This window comes from Dysidea avara, chromosome 1 (assembly GCF_963678975.1).
Source record: "Dysidea avara chromosome 1, odDysAvar1.4, whole genome shotgun sequence".
NCBI lineage: Eukaryota > Metazoa > Porifera > Demospongiae > Dictyoceratida > Dysideidae > Dysidea > Dysidea avara.
This window is the reverse complement of record NC_089272.1, coordinates 52,810,458-52,837,957: the sequence shown is the minus strand read 5'-3', so window position 1 is coordinate 52,837,957 and position 27,500 is coordinate 52,810,458. Positions and strand designations below refer to the sequence as shown.

The 27,500-nt window shown below is 36.4% G+C and overlaps 3 protein-coding genes across 4 annotated transcripts; 2 read left to right on the top strand and 1 right to left on the bottom strand.

Moving 5' to 3' along the window:
• The first annotated feature begins 5,781 nt into the window (after positions 1-5,781).
• LOC136268687 (ras-related protein Rac1-like) lies at positions 5,782-12,669 on the top strand. 2 transcript variants are annotated; one of them, XM_066064098.1, is made up of 7 exons: positions 5,782-5,928; positions 10,695-10,766; positions 11,670-11,740; positions 11,822-11,868; positions 11,920-11,982; positions 12,036-12,236; positions 12,491-12,669. In XM_066064098.1, exons 1-7 carry the CDS (start codon positions 5,864-5,866, stop codon positions 12,584-12,586), a joined length of 615 nt encoding a protein of 204 aa, XP_065920170.1. In that variant the 5' UTR covers positions 5,782-5,863; the 3' UTR covers positions 12,587-12,669. The 2 variants fall into 2 exon arrangements, with proteins under 2 accessions (XP_065920170.1, XP_065920180.1); XM_066064108.1 differs by lacking the exon at positions 10,695-10,766.
• Positions 12,670-16,875: 4,206 nt separating this feature from the next.
• On the top strand, positions 16,876-17,940 carry LOC136268695 (ras-related C3 botulinum toxin substrate 1-like). Its single transcript, XM_066064120.1, has 6 exons — positions 16,876-16,947; positions 17,018-17,088; positions 17,142-17,189; positions 17,241-17,303; positions 17,358-17,525; positions 17,834-17,940. The coding sequence occupies exons 2-5, from the start codon at positions 17,050-17,052 to the stop codon at positions 17,499-17,501; spliced, it is 294 nt and encodes a 97-aa protein (XP_065920192.1). The 5' UTR covers positions 16,876-16,947; positions 17,018-17,049; the 3' UTR covers positions 17,502-17,525; positions 17,834-17,940.
• A 2,886-nt stretch (positions 17,941-20,826) lies between these two features.
• LOC136268682 (ras-related C3 botulinum toxin substrate 1-like) lies at positions 20,827-27,500 on the bottom strand. Its single transcript, XM_066064084.1, has 7 exons — positions 27,364-27,500; positions 22,097-22,168; positions 21,963-22,033; positions 21,833-21,879; positions 21,719-21,781; positions 21,461-21,661; positions 20,827-20,998 (listed from the first exon to the last, which is right to left on the bottom strand). Exons 1-7 carry the CDS (start codon positions 27,402-27,404, stop codon positions 20,909-20,911), a joined length of 585 nt encoding a protein of 194 aa, XP_065920156.1. The 5' UTR covers positions 27,405-27,500; the 3' UTR covers positions 20,827-20,908.

The window sequence follows — 27,500 nt, the reverse complement described above, 5'->3', positions numbered from 1 at the left end:
AGCAAGAACAAAAGAGGTCCTAGGACAGAGCCCTTGGGCACATTTGACAATACATTAACTGAACTACTAGTAATATTAATTAATACAACTTGCTGTGTTATGTTAGTGAGGAAATCTTTAATCCATTCAAGTATTGGGCCTTGAATTCCGTAATGTGCAAGATTCAAAAACAGGCGCTGATGTGGTACTTTATCAAAAGCTTTGGAGAAATCCAATGATATAACATTGATTTGTGCCCCAGTGTCGACGTGCCGGTGAGAAATCTTCAAATGTGGTGAGGAGTTGACTATCACCCGAGTGATGTTTTCTGAACCCATGTTGGTCACTGCAAAGTATGTTATGGGGTTGAAAGATGCTTGAATATGTGGCTATAATTATGTTCAAAAATCTTACAAGGGATGCAAGTCAATGAGATAGGACAGTAGTTAGATGGACATGTGCAGGTACCTTTCCTACCAGAGCAAACCAGCATCTTTTTCCAATCTAAAGGAACTTTGTGCTGTTTCAAGGAAACTTAGTACAATATTGTGAGCATAGGAGCAAAATTATGAGCAGTTTCTTTTAGTAGTCTTTTGGTAGATTCCATCTGGGCCACAGGCTTTATGTACATTTAGACACCACATTGTAAGGAGGCAATTTCATTTACTGTGACAATTACAGGTTCTATAGAGGGGTATGGAGAGCTGTCTAAGTTTGGTAAATTATCAGTGTTCTCCTTAGTGGAAAGGTGATTGTTTAAAATATTTGCCCTTGATTCATATGAATTATATGTTCCATTGTTATCCTTCAGAGTTGGTATGTCAAAATGCTTGTCTTTTACTTTTGATGTAAGACCATGCATAGTTGCTTGTGGTTGGTGTCATGATCAGGATTGATGAGTTGCTGGAGATATTGGTTGTGTGCTTTGCGACATTCTTTCTGGGATAGTTTTTAAGGGAACGGAACAGTAGGCTGACCAGACAGATGGTAATCCCATAGTACGTACTTTGTTTTATACTCTCTTTCTCCTGTTAGAAAAAAAGTTTGATGTAATTTAAGCATTGACCCTGGGGCTTTAAAGTGGTTCTTGGGAGGAAGCGTGCTAGGGATAAAATTCAGACATTCAGAGCATATATTCTTAAAAGCTGTCCATAATACTTCAGCTGGGGTGTCTAATGAATAGGTTGACAAAATTTCTGAAGAGTACTGCATCATGATGTGGTTTACTTGGTGAAAATCAGTCTTATTCCATAAAAATAATATATTAGTAGAGTGGCATAGTGCAATAGTTGTGCACTTTTTGATACAATTATGAAACTTTCCATATAAGTTGTACTCCTTGTGTTATATATTTTTTTGATATAGAGCCATTGTATATTTGACCTTTGGTAACCTTTACAGCCATTTTTGTATTAAAAATTCATTTTGTCTTTATCTCCCTGAGACATCATTTTGCATAGTTTCAAATTAAAGGTGCTGTTCAATCAAACTACTCGGCTTTTATGGGGGGGGGGGGGGGGGGGGGGGGGTATTTGAAGTCAATAGGTGATTGCATTCCAAAGTTATGATCATCTATATTAGCCATGCAATTCTATGAATTTACTTGCACGCTAGTAATTTACACCCCAAGGGCAAAGAATTTATAAAAATGACCATAACTTTGTAGTGGAATGAGATACTAACTCCAAACAAAAGTCAATATAGTTCTTAGATGAACACCTTTAATTTGATACCATGTTTTAATGGTGTAAAATAATGCCTCAGGGAGGTAAAGACAAAAATGATTAATTTTCAATGAAAAATGGCTGTAAAGGTCACCAAAGGTCAAATCTGTGATGGCTCTATATCACAAAAACATATGTCATGAGGAGCACAATTTGTGTGGACAGTTTCGTAATTGTATATATCACAAAGTGCATGAAATGCTCATTTTTGGTGCTATGCTGTTCTACTATATGCTTAGATGTTTCAGGAGTCATTATTATAAGTTGAGTTTCAACATATATATGCATGTACTGTGTAATGGCCACTTATACTGGGGATTACTTTGCATTTTGCAATAGAGGATCATGGTCTATTTGTGGCAAAAATATCAAGTGTGTTGTTATTTCTTGTTGGGGAGTCTACAAGTTGGCAAAAACCATGAGTAACAAACCTTGTAACAAATATGTCAAGTCTATAAAGAGGTTTCACAGTGCAAGTGAGTAGTTGCTGTCATTGACTGTCCAGTTCTTCCAGCAGACATTAGGTAGATTCTAATCACCAACTATCCATATAGCACTATTAGGGTGGTCAGGGGTAGCCAGCACTCATGCAAAAACCCAACACGGTGTATAAGAGTCCCAATATTTTAAGTATTTCAAACATATTTATTTAAAAGATATTTGTAAATACAATATAACTCTAATTTTGATTTTTATCGTGACCTGGAGTTTTTGCTAATACTTGTGCAGAAGACAACTAAGAGAGTGGCTGAGGAGATCAGAGGAACTTCAGAAGAGACACAGGTGTACTTTGCACTGTAGATTTGAATCGTCGTACTGAGCAGCAGCCGTAATTGAACTCATGATCATGAATGGATGAAAATGAGAATAACCTATTTTGTACATGGTTCTGGATTTGGGATTTCTAAATATTTAATGGGTTTCTCAGATAGCGTACAAGAGTCCCAAAATGTTGGCTACCCCTCAAGGTGGTCAAGGACTACTCTTTCTATAATTTCACTAAGAGTTTCTGAGTAGTGAGTACAAAAGATTATAGTTGGGAGTGCATATAGCAAGTAAATGCTTGCATGCATGCAAACAGCATTTGTTTACACTGAGGGGTAGCCAACGTCTTGGGACTCTCGTACACTATCTGACAAATCCATTAAACATTTAGAAATCCCAAATTCAGAACCACATACAAAATACTATTAGGTTATTCTTCTTTTCGTCCGTTCATGAATTCAATTACGGCTGCCGATCTTTACAACGATTCAAATCTGCAGTGCAAAGTACACCTGTGTCTCTTCTGAAGTTCCTCTGATCCCCTCAGCCACTCTCTTAGTTGTCTCCTGCAAAAACTCCAGGTCACGATAAAAATTGAAAGAGTTATATTGTATTTACAAGTATCTTTCTCGCACTCTGAGGATGATTGGTTGCAGGGTTGTTCGGTGGAGGAGGATGGGCATTTGCCCCAAGATGTTGTTGAGGGAGATGATCGACAGTCAGCCCTGTGCCAATGTGAGTGAACAAAGTTGGACAGAAGTATCATCTGGCCTCTGCAGGGACAACACAGTGTCTTTCCTTCTGCGTTTCCTGTCACCAATAGGTTTTCATTGCTCTCTGTTGAATATGCTTCATTGGACCCTGAAGATGCGGTTCCTCAAGATGTTGGTATTGAAGATTCACACATTCAGTTCACTTTTACGTCATCTCAAGGAGCTGTTACGACTGAAAAAATTGGGCCAACTGATTTTGAATTGCTTGAGGAGGCCATTGCTGCTGTTGCAGAGCAGAAGACTTCACATTTGGTATATAACTTCAGCACCCCCATGGCCAGATACTGTGAACTCTCCTTTAGTTGTTGCTGATGGAATTGCTTCTGAAACTCTGTGTGATGGGCAACCACATGATTTGAGGCACTCTAGTTATCGAGCTCACTACCCGTTAGAATTGCCCCTTTATCATCTGCCCACAGTTAGTAGTAGACCTTTAGCACTTTCCAGACCAGATCTATCTGTTTATGAACTGACTTCTGACTTTAATGCTACACACTATCCCAATGATTATCATCCATTCATCTCTTCATTTAATCCACTAGTACCCACTTTTCCCCCTTTACCCTGTATTCATCCTTCCCCACTATGCCCATCCAACTTGACTGCATAATTAGTATAATAATCATTTTAGCTCACATGCGTATGTTGTAATTAGCACCTTTTATATATTGATTCAATCCTTTAATTCACAAATTACAAACCAAATGAAATGAAAAAAATCTTTATAAATAGAAATATTTTTAGAATACTTAAATATTAGGACTCTCATACACCGTGTTGGGTTTTTGTGTGGGTGCTGGCTACCCCCGGTTTACACTATAGCACAGGTAGCTGTAGGCCTTGTGTGTATACACTTTTTATATTTTTCTTTGATAATGTCTCAAATAAAAGTGAGCGTGTTTCTTGTGTGTGTAGTTAAGTTAATGTTATGCCCAACCATCACAAGCTCTGCCCTTGCTGTGTAAGCTGAGTTTTAGCTTTTAAATACAGGGAACCAGCAGATGGTAAAACAGATAGCTGCTTCCATGTGTTGGCTAAGATGGAGTATAAATTGTCGTTAATCTGCAAATTAAACAAACTAGCCATTATGTACAGTGTGTTACCATTTCGGTTCTTATCGTAATTTTGCATAATTTTGCTCTTACTCTCGCTCTTACTGTGTTCCTAGGATTAATAAAAGCACCCCTTGGGCTAGAAAATGCCCCTAGGATTAGGAACAGTGCCCTTGGGATTAGGAAAAGCGCCCTTATAGGGTTCATTGTAACATTTTGTTCTCCTTGCAGCTTGGGAAGGTAATGACAGACTTCGAACACTTGCCTACCCACAAACAGTAAATTCTTCTGTGTCATTCAATAGATACATGTTAATGGAAAAATTTGTAGGACGTATTCTTATTATGTTTTTCACTGGTTGATCCAGACTCATACAAGAACATCAAAACACTAGTATGTGTGTTGTGATCATGTTAGTGTACAGCACTGTGATTTTTTTCAACAGTGGTACCCACAAATTAGTTATCACTGCCCTAATACTCCACTGGTCTTGGTAGAGACCAAACTTGACTTGAGAGATGACAAAGAAACTATTGAAAAACTAAAGGAAAATAGGGTGGCACCCATATCATATTCACAGGGATTAGAAATGATGAACAAGATTGGAGTGGTCAAATATTTAGAATGCTCAGCTCTTACACAGCAGGTACGTATTTTATTGTGAAAAGTATAGAGTGTTATTATTTATTTTATGTATTCAGTGTTGATCATAAAATAATGCACCAAATTTAAACCTCTGTAATGAGGTGTTTACATTAAATTATATTATTATACATACACAACATAGTTATGTTGGTATGTTGTCACTTGTTTTCTTGTAGGGTTTGGGAAAAGTTTTTGATGATGCTGTTAGAGCAGTATTTACCTCAACCACACCCCCAAGAACAAGGGCTATTATAAATGTTGCATTATCTAAATCAGCATTAAATTAAATTTAAATGAGTTTGGTATATTTTTTAAAAGTGCATGTCAGTATTATTTACATATTGTTGCTATGGTTATGATGCAGTAGCATAATAAATGCACACACAGCTATTAAAAAGGTGTGGCCTGGGTGAAAAACATAATGTTGCAAAATCAAGGATTGCAATGAATAACACACACAGCCATCATTAAAATTTCATTACCACTAACATCATTGCAGAGAATGCAGCCATTTCTTAGCCGCCTCCTTTGATTTCACAACTTTCCACCCAGCTTTTGAAAACCACACTTGAGCAGAATATTTACATCTGCTTGCTGATTTGGACCATCTGAACATCTCTTACTACTGCACAACTGGAACAGCTTGAATTCATTTCATGAGGCACTTCAGTGAACACTGAATAATTTTGATCGTGTGAAATTAGCTACATTTTAAGACTATTAAATAGCTATATAGCTAAACTTATTGTTGTTGCACATTATTAGTGTTTCACGCTTGAATAGGTTTTGCTAAATAAATTAATGCTTAGTCTTACCACTTCAGCAATACAGTGGATTCTTTATTGATTATCACGTGATCAAAGTTGTTGACCCTAGTGGCTAGCGATAGAGAGAAGCATCGTAGTTTGTGAAGTGAATTGTCACAATGCAGGGGAGGAATCAGGAGGATCCGGATGGGATTAACATCAAGCTAGTCGTAGTTGGCGATGGGTGAGTATGAATGGCAGGCCGCATTCCGCTGTCGATACTGAATGGCAGTGTTTGATGGCACTAAAACCTTTGTGCCTGAGTGTTAACTCATTGTAGTTAGCTACTGTGTTATTAACGAGTTAATTAACTAACAGTCTTGTCACACTGGCCGAGTTCGGTAATGGTGTGTTCTTACCTTCCGCGTCACTGTCTCGTTGCTTTAATAAGTTTGACCTCGCCCATAATCATATCACATTTTACGGAGTCGAAGACCAGGAAACCATCTCGTGCACCACAAAAATTTCAAAATAGGAAATGCAAGGGGGTGACACAGGCACTCAGTGTAGGTAGATCTGCGACCGTGGTGGTCAAAGTCTTGACCCACCAAAATTTCACTTTGACCTGGGATTAAGAGCCTTTTTCAATCTTTGACTGATGACCTAGCAATGATATTTCAGTACTGTTCGATTGTGGATTGGAAATTTTGACCGCTGACTTGGCACGAATTTGGTGGCCTTGACCTTTGACTTTGACCGTGGTCACAGATCTACCTACAGTGAGTACCTATGCCGCCTATGTGTCACCCCCTTGAAATGGATTGAGAAATGATACCATATTGAATTTATTTCATTAATAATGAATACATTAATATTGAAATGGACACAACCCCAAAATACATAAAATAGTGTAAAACACACTGATTTTTGTGTATTTTCGAAGTTCCCACAACATTACGTAGTGGTACCCACAAAAACGGTCTGCTAATTACTCACATACCTCTAAGATATACTCCACCTTATTTTCATGGCTGTAGCTGCAGTGGATATGTGTGCTCAACGCAATTTCTGAACTCAGGTTGTCATTTTGCCCTATGCCATAATGTATTGTGGGATTCACCCATTACCAAGACTATGGGAATTCAACTTAAACTAATTAGGCTAAACACAAAATGATCTGGAAAATTGTGTACATGAATGATACTTTAGTAATTTGAGGGAATTGCATGAAGAGTTGTTGCCCTAGAGTGGGCCATTCAGTTTAAAGACAAAAGTTAAGGAAAGCCGCTTCGAGAATGGTGCTGTGTGAGTACCTTAGTTTAGAATGGCTTTGTTCTAGTTTCTATAGACCTATATAAACAGACACCATGTTTTATAAGCAAACTTTTAGTGGTTTTCTCGTACGTTATTGACCTTACCATGTTGGTAGGTATGTAGAATCCCACTAAAATCAGTAAATTTTATTAGGTGCACAGTCCCAATGGCTAATTTCAATATGCAGAAATGATGGTATGGATGATCAAACTACTGTGCATGTCAATCTAGGTGTATCTCACTGAGAAGGTGTCAACTGTGACAAGCTAGAATGGAGACAACGATTAGTGGCAACAGCTCTGAATTCGACCTAGATTAAAGTACCAATATTTTGCAGAAGTTGTTGATTAATACTAATAGTAATAGCCAAGCTCTCCCAACAGCCTGAACTCCACGTAACTTCCAACAGCCAGTCAACCCGTTTATTCTTAAATTTAAAACTCATTCATGTCTGCCAGTCTTGTCATCAATGCTAGTGTTCAACTAGTTGTTGCATGAGCAGAGCGCTGTTTAGTACAGAACATGGCAACAGGAATAGACGTTTTAGGATGAGAGTTTAATTCACACTATCATGCTCATCTTTCTTATCTGAAACTGGCTTGTCCTTCTTTTTCAGGATTACAGCTAATTGTCCCTCCTGACTAAAAGCAAAACTGACACCAGAACAAGCTAAGTCCATTGAACAAGATCTAGAGTTACTCATTAAACTTTGATTGTATAACTAACAGGGTATAGCTACAGTATTTGATCATGACTGAAACTCTGTAGTATCTTCAGTAAATTTACACTTTGTGGTGTGAATTTAAATGTGTATGTACCATATAAAAGTCGGATTGCTTATAGTAGCACCATGGGTAGTGGATGAAAATAAATGGTTTGATCTACTAGGTTGCCATGGTAGCACAGCACAAGCCATAGACTAGTAGCTATTATTTGAACACAGGGTAACAGTTTAGGTACAGTGATATGGCTATGAAAGTATAGTTAGCCGAGTGTAATACTAACATGTACATGACTCCCAGCAACATCCAGCTGGCATGGCTAGCAGCCACTTACTGCTGCCCACTGTGATGAAGTGGCCTGTTGTGCTCACAAATCTTTCATTTGTACTCATTTCCTATTTCTCCGTTCCTGGTTTTACCACTACCCATTTTTCACGACCTGGAATAATAATAGTCACATGATACACAGTAGGATCATTGGTCTCACATGGTCAGTGCAAACAGTGTGCTTGTATGTGTATATGCAAAACACTTACCATGTTGACTTCAGTATGAAACGCAATTGTCCTTTACTGTATTACTTAAGAATTGGTATTGGCTGCCAGCCCATAACATAGTACTGAAATCTTTGTACTCCAGGTGCTTTGCAAGAAATACTGAAGGCAAAATGAAGCATTGGTCACTACGAGAGGGAGAAAGATATAAACTAGTAAGACAAAATTATACTGAAATCAACTTATAAATCAATGACCGAGAGGCCACTTGACCCTCAGCTATGTAGTGCAAAGTCAAATGCTCTTAGTGAAAGTGGACAGTGATCTACGGTGTATACTTAAATGCAGTGGCAGACAAAATAGTTTGGCTAACAAGAGTATATAATCTCTGGCAGCACGGGGTCTGGGAGGTTGTGCCCCCCAAAAGCTCTTACTAGCCATTTTAGCTTTCACAATGTTTCATAGTTTACTAGAATTATTTATAGAATTTGAAGCATTTCAACCAAAACACCAGGTCTTTTAGTCAAAAGAATTTAAAACATGCTAACTGCAATAAACTGTTTTGACTACAGTGATTCAATTCCCACTGTAGGCATTTTTTTTTTCATTTTTAGATTACTTTTAGGAACAGATTTTATAATGGACTTTGAATGCTCTATTAGGGTATTTGAGTGTTCTATTAGAGTATATTAATCTTTTCATGGTTTTCAGCCCTACTTCAAGAAGGGTAGTTTCATTGAGATGGTCATTACGAGTGGGGCTCAACACCCTAGTTATCTTCTTGTGTGTACACAGCTATGCATTTACCTCAACATATAGCTCCCTCTATCGTAAGGTGTTCATGTGATCTATAATCCAAGAACTAAAATTTGGTGTCGCTACTTAAAATTTGATATGGTCATGACAGGAAACAAGGAGTAAAGTAATGATAGTCTAAGTACAAAAACTGGTCATCTTCTGCATATCTAGCATTAGTTAGAAATGTGGATACATAATTGTGACTGGGCTGCTAAAACAGGGCATTTAGGCACATGATTTTTGCCTACTTTTTCAAAATTCATAACGTTTTATACCATTATGCTATGGCAATGAAACGTTTAGCTCATAGCAAACATTTGATTGGTACAAGTTACAGAATGCAGATAGTCTGTTCCGGTATTGAGATATGATCTGTAGTGTGACAGGGTGTAGTTTGTGCTCACATGCCCTGTTTTCGCAGGCCCGGTCCCAATTACATATTAGTCTGGTGTTGCCAATCCTTTTTTGTGAGCAAGGGTCTGGTGACTCTAGCATACAAACAATTTGAATGTAAGTGTCTGACTGTCTGTAGTCACAGTTTAAGGTTGACAAGACTACCTGGGATCCACTACAATGCCAACATATCTAACTGCAACACTTGAAGCAGTAAGTTGATAACCTATATTATAAGAATCCATACAAAAAAAAACAGGCAGGGTGTATAAAGAGTAGAAAGCCGTTGTATTTATCATCATTAACATCATTGCAGCCATTTCATGGCAGCCATGTTTGATTTCATAACTTTTTTCACCCATGCTATTTTAAGGCCGCACCCTTTTATACAGCTTGGTATGTTAAAGCCAACCGTAAACTGGCTTTGAGGCTATATACACAAATCATTGTTGCTTTCTTATCTATAGATACAATGATGATCATATTAAAAAATGCAGTGCTCTGCCACTACAGAAAAATACCTACCAATCTGATACCAATTCCTAAGGATCTATGCAATAGCTAACCAATGGTTATACTGATATTTGCTCTATAACATGGTCATGCCCGAAACAATTAGAATTTTTGAAGCTAGCATGGTGCTGTTAATAGTAGAAAAAACTTTTCAACTATTTCTAAAATAGAAATTCAAGATAGCTATACCCTTAAATGGGTAGTGGAATGAAATATTTAATGTATCAAATGCACTCATAAGGGCGATTTTCCAAAATTTAGTCAATACAGTGCCTGTATTATTTGCACTAGTGTGTTATAACAAAGTAAATTCCTTCCAAGATAGGTAGGTAGACATGATGGGAAAACAGCTTTAAAAAGCTTCATGAGCTGCATGAGTGCTGAGAAAATGGCTAAAAAAGAAAAGCAGCTATTTTTCTCAAGAGAAATGACATACATTTCAGGTGATCAGATGATTGGTGGTGTCAGTAAAGTTGTAGAGTGCAGATATGTGAGGTTTGGATCCATTACTATTCTGGAAAGAGTCATAACAGACTACGCTTTGGATTCCCCATAGGTGAAACTTTTGAATGAAAAGATTTTAAAATAATTATTTTTAGTGGGTCAAGCAGTACTACAAGTGAACCAAATTTCAAGGTCTTGTGTAATTCCAAACATGCATGAGTTATTTTATTTTAATGTTTTTGAGGTCTCAGCTTATCATATGCATACTATAGTCACAAATGTACATTGGTGATAGCAATACAGTGACATCTGTGTTGTGCATTATTTTACAGAGCTGTTGGTAAAACTTGTTTAGTCATCAGTTATGCTACCAATGCATTTCCTGAGCAATATATTCCTACAGTGTAAGTGATAATGTTGTTTAGTGTTGCACCAATAATTGGTTCAATAATTGGTATCCCGCGATATTGGTTACTAGTTAATTAATCAGTAAAGCTGATGTTAATCCCCACTGCGCTGTGTAGTATAATGATGTGGGGGATAAGTTATTTGGAATTTTAATCAAGTTATGTGTTGATGGTTTAGGCCTGCCCAACAGTAAACTGAGGTTTTAGGTTTCTATGTAGTACCAGCCACTTATCTCAGTTGTAAAGTGTACTTAAAACCTGTTTACCATGAGTAACTGTTACTTGTGATATACATCTAGCTTTACATTGTAGCCTACAATAAGCTGTATATCAATGGTTATGTCACTGAGTTGCAACGATACAATGTGTAGACGTATTGATATATTGCCTCTGGTGTATCACAATACAACGATACGACGGTATATTTTGCAATACAAAGTGGAATCTCAGCAATGGTCTATGTTGTTTTTTTAATGTTTTTTTTGTTTGTTTTTTAAGAGAAATAAGTAAGCTAATTTTTCTTTAAGGAGCATTTCATGCAATCCAGTTTAACCACAATGTGCAATAATTTGATTGTCAGCCATGATAACAAGCTGTGATATGTCGATATATCATGATACGCAATATATCGATATAGTTTGACTTTGTATCAATACAGCGATATTGTCTTAAAACGATATGATACGCAACATATCGATATATTGTTGCATCTCTATTATGTCACTAATATGAATGATGAGGATGAATGTTAGTGTTATTAGTGTATATTAGATCGGTTATCAGTATTGACTAATTCTGTTGCTTAATATCGGTTGTCAGAATAATCGGCTAATGTAGATATTGGTGCAGCACTACTATTGTTATCACTGTATAATGGTCTTTGAGATTATTTCTCCATAGATTTGATAACTGTTGTGTCAATATAACAATAGAGGACAAGTCTATCAACCTTGGACTTTTTGATACTGTAGGTAATTCAATTATCATCTTGCAATACATTTTGCATTGCTTGTTCGCTGCACTCTTTGATATTGTGTTTGTTCTCCTTGCAGGTCAAGAGGATTATGACAGGCTTCGACCACTTTCCTACCCACAAACAGTAAACTCTTCAGTGTAATTCAATAGATACATGTTAATGCAACATTTGTAGGATGTGTTCTTAATGTGTTTTTCGCTGATTGACCCAGACACATATGAGAACATCAAAGCAATGGTATGTGTGCTGTGATCATGTTAGTGTACTGTCATTCATATATTCTTTCAAAGTGGCACCCAGAAATTAGCCATCACTGTCCTAATACTCCAGTGATCTTGGTAGGGACCAAACTTGACTTGAGAGATGACAAGGAAACTATTGAAAAACTAAAGCAAAGGAGGGTGGCACCTATCTCATATTCACAGGGATTAGAAATGATGAACGAGATTGGAGCAGTCAAGTATTTAGAATGCTCAGCTCTTACACAGCAGGTATTTTATGGTGAAGAATCTGTTTCAACTTTTTAGGTCTGGTGATGTTAAGTGCTTAGCAGTAAGAAGATTGTTGCTATATTTGTGGCACTGGCCAGTGGCTGAACTATTATATTTGTTTTACTTATTCAGTATTGACACATTCTTTACATGAAAATAATGTACCAAACCTCTTTCAATGAGGTTTTTCCAATTATGTTTATTGCACGTATACATTGAACATGTAGATATGTTTGTCACTTGTTTTCTTGTAGGGTTTGGGTAAAGTATTTGATGATGCTGTCATAACAGCATTAGCCTTCACCAAGGTTCCAAAGAACAAAGGCTACTATAAATGCTGCATTATCTAAATAAAGATGTTATATTGAAATGACAGTGTGTTAGTGTTGTTTGCAATTGTATTTTAAACCATTTAAGATTAATTAGTGTGCAAGTCATGATGTAATTACAGAAAAACAGCTAAGCTTTCAGGGTGCACCCTTCAAACGCCAGGCTGAAAAAAGTTGTGAAATCAAAGGTTGCAGCCAAGAAATGGTTAAAATGAAGCACTCGGCCATCAGTAGAATTTAACATAATAGCAACCATTCTAAGCTGCCCCTTTCATTTCACAACTTTTCCTTTTACCCCAGCTTTTGAAGGCCACACAACCTTTTCCCAGCTTAGCTGATTTTGTGTGGATTTCAGGTATCTTAGATACCCCATGCCGGCTATAAACTGGCTTTGAGATTTTTCTTTTGTCCATTTTACGTCTATCAGTAGACACATTAAAATGATGCACATAATAATTTACCTCATGTGTATTATAATATGCATGGAGTTTTTTTGTTGAAATTATGTACATTGCATGTACAGGTGGTGAATTGACTGTGGTCTGTGGTGGACTGAATGGGATGGGCAATTATAACATGTTGAAATTGGCTTTATGTCAGTGAGCACTGAGAACTTTAATGAATTGAGTCAACTGGCCCATGGCACTGTACAGGAATGTCATTCAAGGGCAGATCCACACATTTTAAAAGCGGAGTTCCATAGTAATTGCAACTTCAGTGTACCTGTAACAATAATATTTCATAGCAAACAATTTACTCTCCGGGAAAGTTTCACTGTTAAATCTTACCACCATTTTGGCCTTTAGAAATGTAACTGAAGTCTTTAGAAGTAACTGCAATGTAACCTAAAAACATAAAAATCAATTAATTTTAGAGGCAGCTCAAAAACTTGGTAGCAGCTTATCAAGTAATATTCAAGCTCTTCGAAAACGAGGGTTCCATGGAACCTTTTAAGCCCCCCCCCCCCCCCCCGGATTTGCCCCTGTCAGTCACCGAGCTATCACAGGACTTAATTGCTGACACTTATTATGATCCTGCATGTCAATTTTGAAAAAAAAACTTAGTAATTATTAACACACAATATTCACACTGTTTGTGTACTGAGATGTTTCACCACACACTAAATTATACTTTGCTTATATTATAATATTTTCTAGTTTGACCAGTGTGTTAAGGTAATTCATGGAGCTAATGCAATATGTACATCAGTATGGCAGCCACTTTCCATTACATAAATTTAACATTGAATTGGCTTCACAATACAAATTACGGAATGCAATAATGCAAATATTTCATTCCAATAACCCTTTGTGTGATGACATGTAGTTTGTGCCAATATGTCTTATTTTCATAGACCAGCTGCAGGTCATGAAAGATATACATAACTTTGATTTTATATAAAACCACTGTCCTGTGGTCCTGGTTTCAATTTTTACAACTATTATACATGTATCTACAATTCGCAAGTCACTTACAGCTACAGTCACAGTGGCGATTCTACTACAGTGGGGCCAAGTAGGGAACAGTATATATAACTATTGTTGTTTGGCTGTAATATAAAGTAGAATTTGAAAACAGCCTAAAATTAATTTTTGTTAAAAACATACAAAATGCTAAAAATAGCAATGCCAACCTATACTGCAACTTTAATTTTCCCCAAGATTTTAAAAATGTTATTGGGCCTCCCCCTTAGAGTTGCCTATGGCTACAGAGATTAAGGCCACAACTAACCTGTTTTAGTACAGCATATTTTTAAGTGCTGCAGAATGGAGTGGTTGGTGGGTTTAGGGGTGCAACCTCCAAAACCAAAGCAGCATGTTTATAATTATAATTTGTCTGTAAAAATGAAACTGCAGCAACTGAATCTAGTTGTAGTGCATATTCAGGTGCTTTCAAAGGTTTTTCAATTGATTTTCACCATGAAGGGATTCATGTTGAAATCCAGTGGAAAGAATTGTCCTAGACAATCTGCAACCCAGTGGCAGATCTTTGGTATGTAGTTTTGTCATCATAATATTATATGGCTCAAACCTTTTTGTGGTTTAAAATAAATCACACTAACAAGGAGAAATCCAACTTGGAGTAAAATCTCAAGGTCAACGTAGTTAAGATACCAAGAATTAATTGCCAAGCATCTTAGTGAGAGGCAAGTAATCTTACAGTTTTGAACATCCTGTATAATTATTTGAGCTGTATATGTGTTTGTCTGCAATGGAAAGTGCATGGTGTAAGGTGTTGTGAAATGAAGTGATGATTTAATGCGGTAAAAGTTGTGTAATTCAATACACAAGGAACCATTATACCTTGTCTAAATAACCACTGTGGCACATCACAGCTAGAGAACAGGATTACCAAAGGCAGTGGTATTAATTTTGTTGATGCTTTTGGTGACAAGATTAACCCTTTTGAGGTTGAACACCAGCCTACTTCTGCTTGTCAACTAGGACCAGTAGAAGGTACCTTTAACTTGTGGCATGGGATGTATGCACTTAGCTTAAAGCACCAGTCTTGGATCTGCTGTACTTGATCAGAATTAAAATTAGTGTGTACGTTGTACGTACATTATATATTATGATATGTTACACCACTTTTGCTACTTGCTCCATGGTGCATGGGTCCAGCTATATAGAGATCATGCAGGCAAAGTATATTATTGTAATACTCACCTGTAGTGAAGTATCCAAGTACACAATACAGTGTGAACTTTGTATGTCATTGTTTTGCATTGCATGCAATAGCTAAGTTGTGTGAAGATGTGTTTTGCAAAATAGATACGCAGGTTGATAATTAAGTATTCTCTGGTTCGGTGCCAGCTGCATTGACAGAGGTGGTTATTACTTATAGTGCCATGGGCACTATAACTCATAACCACCTCAGTATAAAGTAACCACCTCAACTGCTCTAAAGTATAATTACTATAGAGCATATAACTATTTGTACAATCTGCAAAAGATAAGTTTTGCATATTTCGTTATTCCGTATTCCGCGTTTTACTAATTCCCGTCAAAAAGCTAGTTGTACATGACTTTTGGCTAGTTGTGAATTGTGATTTGGCTAGTTGTAAACTTATACAAAAATAGCTAGCTGTACCACAGAAAAGTATTAACATGTACTTACATGTTGACAATGTACATCTTAACTCTACTCCGATTTACTGCAGGGATTTGACAAAAGTTCCAATCTTGAGATAGTCATTTTCAAAAATTTTCCATTTTGTGGTTTATCCCTTGATTAAAGATTGCTTTACTCTTTCTTACAGTGCACTATGTAATAAAGTTGTTTAAAAATCCAATAAAACAAAGCTTAATTACATGTACACAGTTCTTATACGTATTTCTTATTTTTAAAATTTGTCCCTTCAGCTTGCTAATTACTTCTAGATCTCAATCATTTCTCTAAAATTACTTCCTCTTGGCACAATTACATTTCAAAAATTTCCCTATAGTGGACTATATGCTCCAGATCCCATTAGTTAGTCAGAAATCCCTACAGTTTTCCTTTTTACTGACACTTTGTCACACAAGCCCTCTTAGACTAGCTCTCTTTATTTTAACTGTTTAGACATCATGGCAATATATAGCACAAAAAGTGCTTACTTCAAATACTATGTGTACCCCACCTGGTCTCAGATCATGCTACTGTTTTGTCGGAACATTTCTTACTTTTACTTCATCATTAAAGTATCTCAATCTTTTCAAAGAGCTGAAGAGTGAATAATCAGACAAGAAACGCAGTAATAATGTGTAGTATATTTGTTAACTGTTTGAGCATACACATTGCCGATGATAAATAAAATTCTTGAAAATCATCCCTATTATTACCAATGATTTTTCCATCCTGTAATGCTCAAAAGGATGACTACCACAACCCTAACAGTATCACCCGCTAATGTAGTCTGACCTCAATTTCATTGAGCCACATATTGTAATCGTCAAATGGCAGTCAATCCATTCGAGTTGAAGTAAACACTACCTACAGTATGTAGCTACATTGCAAACAGTGGGAGAGTATATGCACTTCAAAAGTGCTTTCGTTTTCATTGTAACATAACATTGTACTGAGATATAAAACTTTCACACAAATCTTACTAAAACATTGCTTGACCTTGCACTGACTTCTGATGCATGAGTTACAGCACTACTGCATATGGCTCCTATTATGGTGTCACATTACAATTAAATATAACATTAATAATATTTGAATTTCATAGCTCAGAATTGTTTTTACTGTATTATCTACCAATCACTGAATTTGTATTGTATATTCAGTAGTAATACAATGACACCCGTATTGTGTATTTACAGAGATGTTGGTAAAACTTGTTTATTGATCAGTTACACCACAAATTCTTTTCCAAGTCCTGAAGACTACATTCCTAAAATGTAAGTTATACTACAGTATGTTATCACTGTACAACTGGTCTTGACATACTGAATCACCATTTCTCCATAGAATTGATGACTATAGAGGCAATGTTATGGTAGATGGAAAGTCTATCAACCTTGGGATTTGGGACACTCCAGGTAATTCATAAATTTTGTATACATACTTCGATATATATTTGTTCTCCTTGCAGGTCATGAGCGTTTTTGACAGTCTTCGACCAGTTGCCTACCCGGAAACGGTAAGCTATTTGGTGTCCTTCAATAGATACATGTTAATCCTAATTTTGTAGGATGTGTTCTTAATGTGTTTTTCGCTGGTTGACCCAAATTCATATGAGAACATCAAAGAACTAGTATGTGCACTGTAATCATGTTAGTGTACAATCATTCACATTTTCTTTCTACAGTGGCATCCAGAAATTAGACATTTCTGCCCTAATAGTACTCCATTGGTCTTGGTGGGGACCAAACTTGACTTGAGAGATGACAAGGAAACTATTGAAAAACTAAAGGAAAAAATCTGGCACCTATCTCGTATTCACAGGGATTAGAAATGATCACAAGTGTTCAGATAAGTAAATTAGTAAAATTAATGGATCCTACTCATTTATATAGAGCCATGTTTAACTACTCTAATAGAACATAGCTACACCTGTTGACAAAATACTCTAATAGAACAGTTACCGCTATTATTCAATAAGTTTGGATAGTTGAGGTCCTACTGTATATATTTATTTTTATTTATTTAGTATTGATGCAATCTTTGCACATTTGTATTGAAAATAATGAACCAAACCTCTTTCAATGAGGTGTTTCCACCTACATGATTATTACATGTATACACCAAGTATAGGTTAGCATGTTGTCACTTGTCTTTTTGTAGGGTTTGGTTCCACCAAGATTCCAAAGAACGAGGGCTATTATAAATGCTGCATTATCTAAAGTAGCATTAATTTTGAAATGAAGATATTTGTTACACAGTATATAAACGACAATGTGTCAGTATTATAATACTTGTACTTTATAATATTGTAACACCATTTAAAGTATGATGTAAAATTACTAATGATATCTATGCAAAAAAGCTGTTGCAAAAGGGTATGGCCCTCAAAAATCAAAGGTGGTGGCCAATAAAATTAATGTTGATAAGCATGCATACTATGCATTATTAAATTTATTACCATTAACATTAATTGCAGTCATTTCTTGATTTTATTTCACACCTTTTCACCCAAGGCTGCATCCTTTTTTACAGCTTAGCTAGCTGTTTTGTGTGGATTACACTTCTTTTTGTTTTTTAGATATCCCAAAGCCGCTACCTTTGGGATTTGCTTTTACCCAATTTCTTATCCACAAATACAATGATGATTGTGGAAGATAGCAGTTACAAATTATCGTATTTCAGATTTCATTTGACTATTTGTTAAAAACTTTATAATAAAGTAAAGTGCACTTTTTGAGGGCTTTTGATAGAACACAAATAGAATGTTCTTTAATTATGAACAATATTATTTTAACTAGAGGTTTCATTCATAAAGTGAACTGATCAGCTGACAGCATTGGTTCAATAGTGGAAATGGATATGGAGGTCCCTGGTTCAAACCCTGGACAAACATATTAATTTTGTACAATGACGTCAATGGGCTGTCCATTGGGTCAAGTGTTAGTCTAATAATCTGAGTACAAAAACAGCAGTGTTTCATCATCCATGCATTAGCAGATTTACAATGGCCTTCTTTCCAATACAATCAGACAATACTGTATGTGGCCATGTTTGAAGTGTAGATCAAGTCACCACTGGGTATGGAGTTTTTTCTGCATTCTTCATGTTTTAGATACATGTTCTGATTCCCTGTATTGTATTCACAGTTTTAAGCTTTCTATAGTAAGATAGCTTTATAAACTTACAACAATTAAGGCCATGATGATTATGATTACTAAACACTGATATGCATGTGTATAATAAATCATTTAGGATAATATGTGACTGAATCTACGAAAATGTCTTTCTAAATTTCAATGTTTGATGAATCATAAGTCATCATGCTTTCAACCTATCACTTTAGAATTACACCAAGCAATAAAGTGGTATGTTGGGGGTATGTAATGTGACTAAATTTCAAGTCAGTGCCTAATTCACAAGTCAAGTTATGGGTTGTAGAGCTTATGGTGATGTACGTGAAAGGCTATATGACCACTTGCAGATCTGGTCACACGTGACTGGAAATACTGTTAGCTATATAAAAAATGCTTGACTGTTGTAATGGGTTTCATGGAACCCTTTGAATCTGCCCTGTGCCATCCTACATACAATCTTAAGTATTGTGAGCACTTAAACAATTAGGTTATATCATTATTAATTTTATTACCAAATTCAACTGCCGAGAAACTAAATTTGCTAAATTTTTCTGCAAGGGAATACCCAATACTGCAGTACACACTCGGAGCATGAGAGCATGCTGAGTGTGCTTTACACACTGTAGGCTGTACTATAGTGTTATTAACCAGCTGCAGCTGCCACTTTTCTTGGCTAATGACTCTAGATCTTTTAGCACCTTCCTTGTGAAATCCTAGGTCTGCCCCAGCTACGATGCTATGGTCATGCAATTGTTGAGACCTTACCAGCTACAGAACATGGATATTCTATTAAGATATTTTGGTGTCACCTGTTCTGTGAAGAAGTGAAGTTTATGCATAGCTACATGCCAAGCTTTTATACATGTAGGCTTGGTCACATATCTAGCCAGAAATTGTGTATAAGACGAATAAGGCCATAGATAATAATTTTATGCATAATGAACAAATCTGTGGGAGGAAATACTGTAGGCAGACAATCATACATTTGAAACATTATTACCATAAATAGATCAGATGCATGATCTACATGTTATTCACTACCTCGAGTTAAACAGACTTCTACTTGTCCTTTAATGTGTAAGGGAAAACCTGTAACCCAAACAGATTATTAATTTTGGTGATTATTAATTTCAGATAGAGACCTCCTAACACAGCATAATTCATACACAAATACTGACTGTATTCCGTCTATGTTTAGGTGTTGGAACTAGTAGTCCAATAAGTCTACCTTGGCTCAAACAAAAACAGACCACAGCCCCCAATAGTGAATAACATTAGAATCATTGATAGATTTGAGGTTTGTTTTGTCTTGCTATAGGGAGTTTTAATAAATAGTTGTTCCAATACTGAATTAAGACGGCGTTAGAATAGGTAATATTGGAACACTATTTTTGCTGTGTAATAGGCACACTTACATACATAATTATAAAGTTGAGGTGTGTGCACACTACAGTATGCAAATACCACAAGCAGCTTCAGAAATACAGAAAGAGTCAGGCATTAATACTTGCTTATTCACAAAAGTAGAGACAAGTAGCTATTGGCTATTAACTGGAAATGTGTTGTGAATGCATTCAAATATTATGGAGGATTGGTGAAATTGATCATAATTATAAAACTATACTGCAGTATTGTACATTTAATTTTAAAATGAAGCAGAGACCCAAATGACTAAAAATAATGAAACACGATTATTACTACACAGTTCAGTGGATTGGCAATTTGGCATGTTATCAGCAGTGCCATGGTAGGGTTTTCCCACCTAGCAAAGTTGCAATACCATCATTCAAATGATCTTGTTTCACTACTTGTAACAGTTGATTCCAACTTCTGTCAGTCATACGGTATTATTATAAAAGCACATCTCTTTCCAGAAAGTGCTTATAGTTTTACACTGAAAAAAAATGCAGTTATTAATGCACGTGATATTGATGTGGTTTGCATATCACAACGCTGAACATAATATTTTTCTCATGCACTACTTTAAAATTATTTTCTATGGTGAATTTCTACTGAATATTACGTTATAAATACTTCCTTTTATATAAACAATACCAATACACTGTTCATTTAATTACAAAAATACATATTTTAAACTGCTTTAGAGAATGACACATTTTCTCCTCTTCTTTTGGGTTGTAGCAGGTGCCAATACTACATTAACAGCCTCATCAAAAACGTTTCCCAAGCCCTATAGAAAATATAAGTGATTATAATAACATACTACAGGTACGTAACATCATACAAAATGTGACCAGGCCTGTGTAAACAGGGCACGTGGGCATAAACTACACCCTGTCACACTACAGGTCACATCTCAGTATTGGAACAGAATATTTGCAATCTGTAATGTGCATCATAAAGTCAATTAAATGCTGACTAAGAGCTAAAAATTGCATTGCCATATGATTAAAGTTTGAAAAAGTAAGCAAAAATTATGTGCCCACATTCTCTTTTTTCTCAGGCCCAGTCACAAATATTGGAATCACTTTAATAAAAAGTTTTGGTTAATTTCAATATGTATAGTAAGGAATGCAGCAAGATGGTGAAGAAGACTTTCAATAAATCCACAAGCCAGTATGAGCAACAACTTTCTTACCACTTCCTAACAATACTTTAAATTATTAGGCAATAAGCAAAAGCAAATATATACCGTCTGGGTAAGAGCTGAGCATTCTAAATATTTAACCGCTCCAATCGTCTTCATCATATCTAATCCCTGTGAATGTATGATAGGTTCCAGATTTTTTTTCTTTAGTTCATCAATAGTTTCTTTGTCTTCTCTCAAGTCAAGTTTGGTCCCTACCAAGATGATTGGAGCAGTAGGGCAGTGATGGTCGACTTCTGGATACCACTGTGGAAAGAAAAGATGAATGACAAAACTGTATGCAAAATAAATGTAGCTGCATACTTTTGCTCTGATGTTTTGAAATGAACCTGGGTTGACCAGTGAGAAACATATTAAGAACACATCCTAGAAAATGTAGCATTAAAGGATTTATTGAATTTCAACTGAAGAACTTACTGTTTGTGGGTAAGAAAGGGGTCGCAGTCTGTCATAATCCTCTTGACCTGCAAGCAAAACAAACAATTGATTTAGACATGGAAACACAAAATGAACAAGTAAAGCAAAGGGTTTCTATTGACTTACGTACCTGCAGTGTCAAAAAGTCCAAGAACAATAGGCTTGTCATCTATTGTAAGATGAATACTATAGTTTTCAAATCTATGGAAATGGAAAAATGGCATTATGGTCCATTGTGCAGTGATATAAAAATGTGTAACTTACACTGTAGGAATGTACTCTGCAGGAAATGAATTTGTAGTATAACTGATCAATAAACAAGTTTTACCAACAGCTCTGTAAATACACAACACCTCTCATTACTTTTATTGCAACTGATAATTATACTGCATGCCAATACTAAAGTACTTATAGGGTCAATGTAGTTGAAAATTAATTTGGAATTGGACTCTAATTTATTATGTAACATAACCAGGACTTCATTTATCCAGACCCCACTTATCTGGATTCTTTGTTAACTGAACTATGGAAATGACTGCTCTATTAGAGTAGTGACTGTTATATTCAGGTAATTGAAAACACTGTTATTACTTTAAGAATTTATGCTTATTTATACACAGTTTCAGAGACCACCCCTGTTCCCAAGGGGTTAGGATAACTGAGGTTTCACTGTATATTAACTCATGTATCAGATCAGCGCAAATTAATGTCAAGCAATACAATCAAACGGAGTCATTGTATTGGAAAATATAGGCATACAATCAAACCTCATTAATAGAGCCACATACAGGGTAGGGACCAAACACTTGCCCTTAAAAAGGTTAGTGGTTACTCCCTCTCAAGGCAATCATGGGAGCAGCAAAACAATTTGTGGCTCTTGAGCAGGTCTTTCAACAGTGAGGACAGTGTTCACATAAGCTCCGACAACTTTAAGATGCATTATACAGTAAATGGGCATACAGATGACATAATTGTAAGAGGCATCAGTTGATCCCTTGATGGCCATAGTAACACTCTTAACACAATGTTTGACATGACATTTGACCATCGTACAGACCCATCTCATTGCAAAATGACCCAATGGATTTAAGTCCACTGGAGTGAAGAGCTAAATCGATTGACCCAATAGGAGATATACGATTGTTTTAAAATTTGGGTCCTAGACCTGCAGAAGTTTCAAGTAATACTTTGTATGAATATTCTCTTGCTGGGGTTTTACCAGCACCATGAACAATCAAACTTTGTTCAGCGGAGTTTAAATCAGAGTACACTTGGGAAAGATTTTGTATAGCAGATCAGTAGTATCTGTCTTTAGGTTGATATGGTTATAGCTACATACTGAATTTCTTGCATGCTGTATTACCTAATTCCTCCACATAGATGTATCTACATGTTTGGTGTTTTTCATAGCATGAAAGGCATACACAATGGGTTCTGAAATGTGCTATTTGTCCAAATGAGTTCTGTGCCAAATCCAAACAATAAAATGTCTGCTGATATTTAAATTAGCCGTTTGTGCCTAAGGATTGTATGTTGTCAATACTATATGAGCCATTGTAAGTTTTGCTTAAAGGCTTTATCCTGGTTCGGTCCCCTGAATTAAGCTTTGTTGGTGGGATCCAGGATTCTCTCCACATTCAATCTGAAACTCAAAGCAACAGGTTTGGATCCGCTGTACTTCCCTATTCTAGGAAAGTACAGTGGATCAAAACGTAAAATTTCTGAGCACTGCGGCTATCTGAATATGCCAGAAACAACTGTTCAATCGGAATATTTAATTACTAGTCTGCATTCTGTTGAAAGCTTTCATCTTATTCTAGGAACAAAGGTGTTCAGATAACTGAGGATAAACAGATGCTTAGTTCAGTTAATTAACCATCCATGTTGACTGCAGCAGCTTTAAAAATTAACTTTGTATTTCGTGTGGAGCACAAAGGTTAGAAATTATTAATATGCCATGTGATTGGAAATGAATAAGTAGTCAGGTTGTGTAACTCCTCAGGTACTTGCCAAGCTGTCACTGGGTCAAAGTCACCACCTAGTTAGGATTTTCTCTGCATTCAACAGTGTTTTAACATCATGTTACTGACTTTCTGCCACACAGGTTGTCAATAGCCTTCTTTACTAGTACCCAAAAGATATAGTTAATACAGTCCGTTCACAGTCACATGAGCCCTCCTTTCTTGTTAATAACTCTGGGCCAGCTGCGCAAACATTTAGTAGCACTGTGAAGCCCTTTAAAAGCTGGAACTGTTCATCAAAAAGTGCTTTGGTATAGGCAAAAAAGCAAGTGAGTTCTTTAAAAATCCCATACATTTAGTATGAATGATTTAGATGTGCAAACATGTTTACAGCATAAAAACATGTTCCAGTACACACTGTCAACCATTGGGAGTGAAAAAATGTTCACCTCTTTGATATTACTGAGCTGTACATGTATCCCAAATACTGTTATCTGACCACTATCAAGTTAGTTGCCAGGCTCATTCAGTACTCAGTGGTGTAGATATTGTGCAAGGCACAGTGACAGAGAAAAGGTTGTATGGCCATATATTATTATGTACCGGAGGTTTTGAAAATAAACATTCTATACTGAAAACTGCCGAGCTGTGAAAAAAGATGCCACATCATTAAAACAATTGATATATTAGCTTAATTGCAGACATTGCTTGGCTGCCACCTTTGATTTCACAACTTTTCACCTGGCTTTTTGGGGCCACACCCAGTTATCAATCCACTTACATTCCGATTTTCAGTTCATTGATTTCAAATTGATTGATTTTTTGTTTAAACTCATGACATTCGGCATAGCCGTGCTTCCACGTCAGAGTACACAGAGACACATACAATACAAAAGTACAAAACTGAAAAACGGACAAGACATGACAAATACAAAGCAATACAATTAAATAATACACTTATTGACTATTATTAGTGAACAGATATGGTGAGTCTTCATTGAAGTAACAAATTCTTCATGCTTGTGGGGCACTTCAAATAGTAACTTATTCCACCAGCAAGTGGCACTATGTCGAAAATATTGCTGTGTTCTAGCCAGATGATGGTAAATGCTGTTAGCAAAATAGGCCTTACACCGAGTGTAAGGCTTATTCATTCCTTCAGCAGTTCATCTGGTAGGAGTACCAGCATTCTTGTTCTAAAACTATATAGCTCATGCGCCTGTTACATATGGTTGGCATGTTGATATGACTCCATGACAATTATCTTGATTGTACTACATGTACAATGGGTACTTTATGCACAAACCGATTTTCAAGCTATTCTGTCAAGCAGAGTACCCTGTAGACATGACAATAAAAATGAAAAAAATGTGCATAACTCAGTTGCTCTTCATCTTATCTGTATGAAAATTAGTCTGTAAATGTGCTACATTATGTCTCAAGTACATGGACCAAAGCATATGCAAGTTATTACAATTTTTCTAAAGTGTGCTAATTAAAGAAACGAAGGCGAAGACAATAAGACGAACTTTGTGCGTACGGTATCTCTGCGATGGCATAGGTCCTGTAAAATACACACTTGTCTGTTGCACACCCACTGCATGTACTTGACTGCACAACACACTATTGTATGTCTTGATTCCTAGAAAAGTTGGATCCCTGTGGGCCGGGTCATCGGATTCTTGGTTCTTGGTCCTTATCAGAAAAATGATGTGCATAGATGAAACACAAAGCTATCCACATTAAGTAAGCTCTAGCGAATAGTTTCCATGTACATTTTCAAAGTCTTCTTTATACACTACGATTCCAAAAATGATTTGACATAATATGCATACTAAAATTATTTAATTGAGATTTCCACTAAGTATCAACAGATCCCACACCAAATTTAAAGTTCAGGTAATACACAAAAACAGCCAAGCTGTGAAAAGGGTGCAGCATAAAGCCTGGGTGAAAAAGTTGTGAAATCAAAGGTGATGGCCAACAAATGGCTGTTAATGCTAATAAACAATGCACACAGCCATTATTAAAATTTATTAGCATTAACATTATTGCAGCCATTTTTTGGCTGCAATGTACCTATGATTTCACAGCTTTTTTCACCCAGGCATTTTAAGGCTGCATCTTTTTCACAGATTGGCTTTTTTTTTGTGCGAATATCACTTCTTTTTGTAATTGCAAGTTCCAAATCCCTTGGCCTTGATACTTCCTTTCTAACCTTTTTCCTTAATCGTCGAAGACTGTGTGGCTATTAATGAAGAACTGAAACAAGACAAATTTTGAAGGTGCATATATCCCAAGCAGATTCAACTCAAAATTGGGAATGGGAGATGCCCTACCCTGAGAAATGCTAAGGTTCAGCTATGGATACACGAGTGGATACACGAAAACGGTGTTTCCTGGTTCTGTAAAACGAGTATGTCGCCCACCTGCACCGGCCGTACCTGGCTGCATGACACAGCTATTTTCATAACTTTTGTATTGTGCATTACATGTTTTGTGTAGTATTGTAACCTTTTAAGGTCTTGTAATGTGAAAAGAATACTTTGAAACTTTAAAAAAAAACACGCTGTCGGACAGAAGGCATACACTAGTGCTTGTTGTAAAGCGCATAGTTACTTTGCTCGGGTTAGTGATTTTCAGCTGCACAACAATTTTCTGATGGTTGCATCACCAACTCAGAAGTACAGCTGTATATTCCACTTCAAAGTCGGCAAACAATGTCATATTTGAAACCATAATACCACCTTACGTTCGGTATTGTTGCATCATTGTGACACCTCCACTTTAGTTGTTTACCTTTATAAGGTTGTTACCTTTATAAGTTGTTAACTTTTTAATTAGCCACTTACCTATGGGTATACACCATTGTATTGACAAGTGTCAGTAGGTGAAACATATTTGCTCACCACAGAACATACAAAGATCGCTGAGATCCAATAAACCATGAAGTTACTCTCATTACATGTACAAACTTGCAGCTAGAAGCAACTGCAGTTTCAATTCAAGACAGTCCAGATTGCTAGACGGCTTCCTAATCCAATCATGCAATTTTTACTTTTTAAATGTATGGGGCAGAAAAATGTACAGTTTTAAAGCAATGTGCATGCCAAAGTAGCCAATTCCAACCCAACAAACTATAGCTATACCGATTTCTGAGATCGGAAATCAATTTATTATTGAGCATATAAATAAGTACCCCCTGGAATGCCTATTATAAGTACCTGCTAGTGAGGAGACACGTAGCAGCGTGTTTCATCAATGTTTTTTTAATTTTTTTAGAGGTACATGAGATATTTACAAGCTATACAACCACAAAGATAATAATATAAAACACTTAAACAGTGGGCAGAGAGGCAAACTCTGCCCAGTCCTGGGATGATGGAATTATTGCCATTACAGAAGCAGCATTGCCACGTTGAACATCAATGGCAACCTTCTGAATCAAAAATTGGGTGGCCCTATTATCACCAGACTGTTCCATTACCCGGGAACCTATCCGCAATTATGACCACACCCTTAAATTACGCCCTGCGAGGGTTTGGCTACCCCACACTATTTTATACTCACCCATCGCCAACCACGACACACTTTATGTTTCTCGCCTGCATTGTGATTGGTTTCAATGTACAACTCCTTTTCTCTACTGCTAGTACAACTCCACCCCTCAAGGTATTTTGAACTATTACTTTTAGTACCAATTACGT

Coding starts and splice junctions, on each gene's coding strand:
- LOC136268687 (XM_066064098.1), top strand. CDS start 5,864: ATGCAGGGGAGGAATCAGGAGGATCCGGATGGGATTAACATCAAGCTA. Junction 10,767..11,669: donor GAGCAATATATTCCTACAGT/GTAAGTGATAAT, acceptor ATTTCTCCATAG/ATTTGATAACTGTTGTGTCA. Junction 12,237..12,490: donor GCTCAGCTCTTACACAGCAG/GTATTTTATGGT, acceptor GTTTTCTTGTAG/GGTTTGGGTAAAGTATTTGA.
- LOC136268695 (XM_066064120.1), top strand. CDS start 17,050: ATGGAAAGTCTATCAACCTTGGGATTTGGGACACTCCAG. Junction 17,190..17,240: donor CAGTTGCCTACCCGGAAACG/GTAAGCTATTTG, acceptor CTAATTTTGTAG/GATGTGTTCTTAATGTGTTT. Junction 17,304..17,357: donor ATGAGAACATCAAAGAACTA/GTATGTGCACTG, acceptor TTCTTTCTACAG/TGGCATCCAGAAATTAGACA.
- LOC136268682 (XM_066064084.1), bottom strand. CDS start 27,404: ATGCAGGCGAGAAACATAAAGTGTGTCGTGGTTGGCGATGG. Junction 21,782..21,832: donor CCCTTTCTTACCCACAAACA/GTAAGTTCTTCA, acceptor TACATTTTCTAG/GATGTGTTCTTAATATGTTT. Junction 21,662..21,718: donor TTCAAAACATCAGAGCAAAA/GTATGCAGCTAC, acceptor TTCTTTCCACAG/TGGTATCCAGAAGTCGACCA.